This window comes from Nelumbo nucifera, chromosome 1 (assembly GCF_055504915.1).
Source record: "Nelumbo nucifera cultivar China Antique chromosome 1, China Antique-T2T, whole genome shotgun sequence".
Classification (NCBI taxonomy): domain Eukaryota; kingdom Viridiplantae; phylum Streptophyta; class Magnoliopsida; order Proteales; family Nelumbonaceae; genus Nelumbo; species Nelumbo nucifera.
In genome coordinates this window covers 9,151,844-9,157,843 of record NC_142649.1, presented here as the reverse complement: position 1 = coordinate 9,157,843, position 6,000 = coordinate 9,151,844, and the positions used below count along the sequence as shown (strand labels likewise).

Genomic DNA, 6,000 nt, shown 5'->3' with positions numbered 1-6,000 from the left:
AGACACTCATATAGGAGGCAGGAAGTAGGAGATAAAGTGTATATAAATGATATGGGCATGACATTAAGGCCTCAATCCAAGCCCACTAGAAGTTTAAGTCAGACCAAAGCTTTTTTGCCCTGGCCCAGCCGTAGCCCAAAAGCTCAGACCCAAGAGTTGGGTCACATTATGCTAAAGGAAGGAAGATGTCCAATGATTTAGAAGAGGCTAGGTTGGGGGGGGGAGGGGGTGTCATGGACCCTTGTAGTCAGAGGAGGTCCAACGAGAATTTGAAAGAGGCACCGATGCCATTGCGTATTAAAAAGGCATTACATGGGGATCAGATTGGTATATATCGGAGTGCTCCGCTTGTCGTAACCAGGCTTGGGGCGGACACTCCTCTCGCAGTAAACAAGCGAGTTTTAACCACTCATCATATCCCGTTAACTGCCTGAAGGATCATACATCTTTCCCTCATGGGTCCATATATTTATAACACCTGCACCTCCGCATTTCCCTTCTTTCTTCTCGATGTGGGACTTCTCAAACTTCGTACAAGCAAATTATTATACCTCCTTTTGTTTAACAAAAGTGACTTCACATAAAGTAACATACCCTTCGCTTCTTACGATTCTAATGTGCATATGATTTCTCCAAATTTACAGAAGGAAACCTCTAGCTTGGGCCTACTTGGCCAATAGGATCCTGAACAAACAGCTTCTACTCACTACCCAGTTTAGGAATTTTAACTTTTTAGACAGATATCAATGGAGATCTGAGACACAGGACTATTTTTATAGAAGAAATAAAGTGTTAACATTGTATAACAATTGCCCAAATACATTCAGGCACTGAAGAATCTATTAAGCATACCATCATTATCACATTTTGGTCATCCACTAGTTGGACATTCGTTTGATTTATGTCAGCAAGAGAGAGAAATAATCATAATCTACTTGCAAAGAAGTAGAAGAGTTAAAATTGAGTGCTCAAAAATGCAGTCCCGTTGTCTATACATACAATACAACCTGGTTATAGGCATTTTTGTATCTATTCACAGAGCAATTCTAAATAGATCTCCTTAGCCAATGGATGTACCCAAGTTGGAGCCCATATTTTAGCCCATCCCATTAATAAGTTAAAGCCCAATTAACATTCACCAGCCCTAAAAATTCTTTTATTAAAGTTGCAATGGATCATGGGTCTACTTTTATTTCCAAAAGTTTTGGACTGGAATTTGGAAAAGCGAACAATTTGGCAATCACAGGCTTGACCGTGTGTCATTAAGGCTGTATTTGGTAAACCTTGTATAGGTTTCCCTATCTTTCCCTTTCTTTCAAACCAAACACAGCCTAAGTAAATGGCTTCCATGGGCCTAGCCATGTATGTGAGAAGTACTGCTTCATCATGCTTTACCAGTTGAACCAGCTCCCACCTTCTACTTTGGTACTTAGCCTATTTATCTATAAACCAGGAAATAGATGGAATATAATCAAGGGGAAAGAGAACAACAACTTCATAAATTCTTTTTTTTCTTTTTGTTTTCTAAAATCGACTTCACAAGATTTGTGTATACATATATATGTAACTACTATTACAATTTGCATCATGGGGTTGGCTCCAAAACCAGACTCATCCATGGCATGAACAATCTTTAGTTTCAAATTTTCAATCTCTCTCTACATGTATATTTATATTTATATGCTTTTGTTCTACAAACAACTCGATGGTTCAACCAAACCATAAGCTGAACCGTCTACATTGGTACAAGACGATTTGGCCGGTTGGTTCGGATAGGTGAGCTTTACGTCTTCTAGTCTGATCCCTCTGCAGGGGTTCGTCCGACTACAGTCAAATTTTATAGCCACTGCAGTTGCCGATGTCCCGTGGATTCCTTTGTATGTTATGTCACTGATTTTTACGCCAGAAACCTGTGAATCAATCAATAAATAATTAAATATATTGCTGCTCATCAGAACTCAGAAGATTATATTATGGGCCTATGGGCCTGCTTTTGCACTTGTAAAATGTAAACCTGAAGTGGGCTAAAGAAGTAATTGTTTTTCCAAATATACCCTTGTAGGACCGTACCTGACCAGGGCAACTCTCATTGCGAGGGCAGTAATTTTGATCAATAACAATGGGGTTTTGGACATTCTTCATCAAGACATCTCGGTAGAGCACTTTTCTAACGAACCCATTGCTGGGCCTTCCCCAAGACTTGATTCTCACCCCATTTTGGGTACCCGTAAAAATAACGGTTTTAACTGTCACGTTCTGCACTCCTTGTTCGTTCAGATCCTTTGCAAGACTACCAATGCTGCAACAAAGCGCACCCATGCACACGTTAGTCTTTTCCTCTTTAGAAGGGAAATGATCTTGTGCGGTTGATTTTCATTGTATTTTCACCGGGAATGAGCTTATGAGCGCCCACGGCCCACCCAAGCAAATAGTAAAAACTAAAAATTCACCTGATGCCGTGTCCGGGACCACATGCCACGTTTTCTATCCACAAGTTGGTCGTACCGGGGCCGATCGAGATGCAGTCATCGCCGGTCTTGATGCCGGTGCTCATGATCGTGACACCCGTCGACAGCTGAACATGAATGCCGTCGGTGTTGGGGCTGTCGCCGGAGGCCGTGATCATCACCCCTCCCATGAACACATTTTGGCAGCCGTTGATCACAATGTGGAACATCTGGCTGTTGATCGACGACAATCCGTTGATCACGATGTTTTTAGAGTTCACAAATGTCAAAGTCTGCAGAGTCACACAGGAACCATGTACGTCAGCTTCAATTTGTAGATTTCTGAGCCACAGACGGCCTAGCCGTTGGATTTAGCATTCTACTTCTAGGCTTCTAACCCTGGAACTACACTAGATCAGACTCTGTGCCTATAATGTGAATACACGATGTGGTTGAATCGTGACTGGATCAGGCTACTATGCTGCCCTTAGTAACACTGTTTCCTACAATTGTGAAATCAGCACCTTTCAATGCTCTGAATGTGGACCCCAACAACTGAACGAATCAAAACTTTTGGTCTTGATCTTTTGGTTTTGACTTTCGTGTCTTTCGAAAGTCAATTCTAAAGTCTAAACTAAACACCGGTCCAGTCATGGACCTCGTAGTCGTGGATTTAGAGGGCAGTTAACCCGTTAAAGAAAGGGAGTATAACAAAATTACTAAAAAACCCTTAAGAACCATATTGTACGAGGGCACTTTGGTCTTTCACTAATATGTATTTCTGTGATATATGATACCGGAAAAACCTATGACAACTTACCGTAGCTCCGTCTGGGCAGTTCTTCCCCGTAGCTTTGCAAGCCCACAAAGCGGTTCCCCTTCCATCGAGGGTTCCTCCGTTGAGTGTGACGCCGTTGACGCCCTGGAACATAAGCCAGGTGTCGGCGTTACCGAGGACACGGTAGTCGGAAGGAGCGACGAGGATTCCGTCGATACGAATGGTGATGGCGGAGTTCTTGCAATTGCCACCGAAGGTGGCCTGTTTGAGCAGATACCTTCCTCTTGGGACGTAGATCATGGCCGGACTGGCTGATCCACAGGCCCCTGACCAAGCACTGAGAAAAGCTTTCGTTGAGTCAGTTTGTCCGTCTGGTTTGGCCCCCAACTGGATTACATTGTAGACTGAACCTGCTGATGTTCGATACAACAAGACGAAGAGAAGTAAAAGAATAAATGTTATGCTCTGCTTTGCCATTTTCTGTTGGCTCTATCTTCTGAGAGAGGGATGGGGAGAGAGAGAGAGATGAAAGTTGAACCGTGGAGAATAGATGAAGATGTGCTCATACGCATCGATTTGTGGGTATTTATAGGAGGAAAATGACTACTTTGTTAATGATAAATTGATAATAACGAGGTTTAATTTGAATTGGGTGAAATCGGAAATCGGAAGAAAAGCAGCGCCGAAACGGTGACATTTTATATTTATTAACTGCCTTGCCAAGAAACAAGAGAGTGACACACCCTTTTCTCTTTATTTTAAAAAAAACTAAATTTATAGAGTGCACTATTAGGTGGATTTGGCCCTTCAATGATATTGTGACATATGATACCTCGGAACAAGTAGGTGATACCCGGAACCACTTAGGCAATAATTTGTCTAAGCCAAGTTGATGGTGTCCCATCTGGCGGCCTGGCCCAGGCGCGAACTAGAGGCCTGGCCCAGGCGCGAACTGGAGGCCTGGCCTAGGCGCGAATTAGCGGCCTGGCCCAGACGCGACTTGGCAATTTGGCCCAGGCGCGACCTGGCGGCCTGGCACGGGCGCTGACCTAGCAACCAGGCCCAGACGCGAACTGGCGGCCTGGCCTAGGCGCGAACTAGCGGCCTAGCCCAAGCGTGAATTGGTAGCCTGGCATAAGCATCGAATTGGCGGCCTGGCACAGACGTCGACCTGGCGCCCTGCGAGAGTTCCCACGATCCTTGGAAGTTGGCCCACGTATCGAACAATCCGAAGGGTGGTCAACGTGCATGGCGGTTGCCTCAGGGAATCTCGGATCACTTAGATGACTTCTCAAAAATCTCAGATGCGGTGCGTGAAGCCCACACCAAACTATGCCTATATAAAGGCACCAACCCCAATGACATAGGGGGGCAAATAAGCATATTCTAGCTCTCATACATTGTGATTTTTAGCTCGCTATCTACTATGAGAGTACTGACTTAAGCATCGGACCAACCTCGCCGGGTTAGCCACTTCGGATCCTTTGACATTGATTCCTTTCAGGTCTCTAAAGAACTACGAAGCTCAACAATCAATCCAGCTCACCACCAGGCAGCTCGGCCCTCTGGTCAGCTCGGCAACTAATAGGCAGCTCAGCCCTCTAGTCAGCTCGGCACCTAATAGGCAGCTCGACACTCTGGTCAGCTCGTCACCTAACCTGCCTAACTCGGCCCAATCAGCTCGGCACCTAACTTTCCCAGCTCGACCCAATTAACTCGACACCTAATCTGCCCCAGCTCGGCCTGGTCAGCTCAACATCCAGGTCCTCATCCAGCAAAAGTTCACTTCGGCCTTTGAGTCATCGGCCACTTGGAAGCAGACCATATGACAAGGTACTTAGCACAAAAAATTGATACATCACCAAAAATTGATCCATCAATTGGCGTCATCTGTGGGAAACGCTACAAAAAGCTAAGTTCTCATCCTCTGAAAGGTTTAGTCCTCTTCTTCCAGAAAGCTAAGTTCTCACCTTTTAGAAACTAAAAGCTCTCACTTTCTAGTTTCCATTTTTTATGAACTCAAAGACTATGCAGGAAGTTGATGGCCAACAGACTAAGCAGCTCTACCAACTTTATTTCAACTCAGATAAAGCCTCATCAGTCCTCTTCGCGAGGTACCCTCTACAAAGATGAGCTCTTTGTGGCTTCCGCGGGAGTAGGCGGCCAACAGGCTACATGGATGCCCCTGCCGGTCGAGCCTTCCAAGGCTCCCGTGTGAGCTAGTGACCTAAAGTCAATAGTGCTACCCACGTAGGTCGAGCTCCTAGTAGCTTCTTGTAGGATTGGGTAATCGACGTCACTAACGAGGCTGATGTAGCGTGGCCATAGCTCTAAGGTATCGAGCTGATAAAAGACCTTGGCACCACATAAGACCCAGTTGCCTCTTCACCATGGGCAAAATCAAAGATCAAGGAGAGTGGATTATGAGTCACTCACAGAGCCTAAGGGCTAAAGTGCCGAACTGGCAAAGACTTTGGCACCACATAAGACCCAGTCGCCTCTTCGTCATGGGCAAAATCAAGGGTATGGACAATGGACTACGAGTCACTCCCAGAGCCTAAGAAATTGAATCGACACTTACGAGCTCATCGAATTAGTCTTTTCAGACCAAAAGGAGCAATCTACTCCCTTCGTCGAGTTACTTTCAACTCGGGAGTGGGGGGCAAATGATGAGGGCGGATTTGGCCCTCCAATGATATTGTGACACATGGCACCTCAGAATAAATAGGTGACACCCAGAACCACTTAGGCAACAACATGCCTTAGCCAAGTTGA

The 6,000-nt window shown here is 45.2% G+C and overlaps 1 protein-coding gene and 1 non-coding gene across 2 annotated transcripts; both read right to left on the bottom strand.

Moving 5' to 3' along the window:
* Positions 1–315: 315 nt before the first annotated feature.
* On the bottom strand, positions 316–421 carry LOC148802882 (small nucleolar RNA Z279/snoR105/snoR108). The gene has a single exon (XR_016081760.1). It is a non-coding gene; the product is annotated as a small nucleolar RNA Z279/snoR105/snoR108 (small nucleolar RNA).
* Positions 422–1,643: 1,222 nt separating this feature from the next.
* On the bottom strand, positions 1,644–3,757 carry LOC104591005 (polygalacturonase-like). The gene is made up of 4 exons (XM_010249774.2): positions 3,268–3,757; positions 2,451–2,740; positions 2,071–2,299; positions 1,644–1,910 (listed from the first exon to the last, which is right to left on the bottom strand). The coding sequence occupies exons 1-4, from the start codon at positions 3,700–3,702 to the stop codon at positions 1,692–1,694; spliced, it is 1,173 nt and encodes a 390-aa protein (XP_010248076.1). The 5' UTR covers positions 3,703–3,757; the 3' UTR covers positions 1,644–1,691.
* Positions 3,758–6,000: the final 2,243 nt, after the last annotated feature.

What these genes read in the sequence shown, in the direction of transcription:
- LOC104591005 (XM_010249774.2), bottom strand. Translation starts at nt 3,702, where the DNA reads ATGGCAAAGCAGAGCATAACATTTATTCTTTTACTTCTCTTCGTCTTG. An exon ending in ACTGCCCAGACGGAGCTACG is followed by an intron (nt 2,741 to 3,267) that starts GTAAGTTGTCAT and finishes GTGACTCTGCAG; the next exon opens with ACTTTGACATTTGTGAACTC. An exon ending in GGTCCCGGACACGGCATCAG is followed by an intron (nt 2,300 to 2,450) that starts GTGAATTTTTAG and finishes GCTTTGTTGCAG; the next exon opens with CATTGGTAGTCTTGCAAAGG.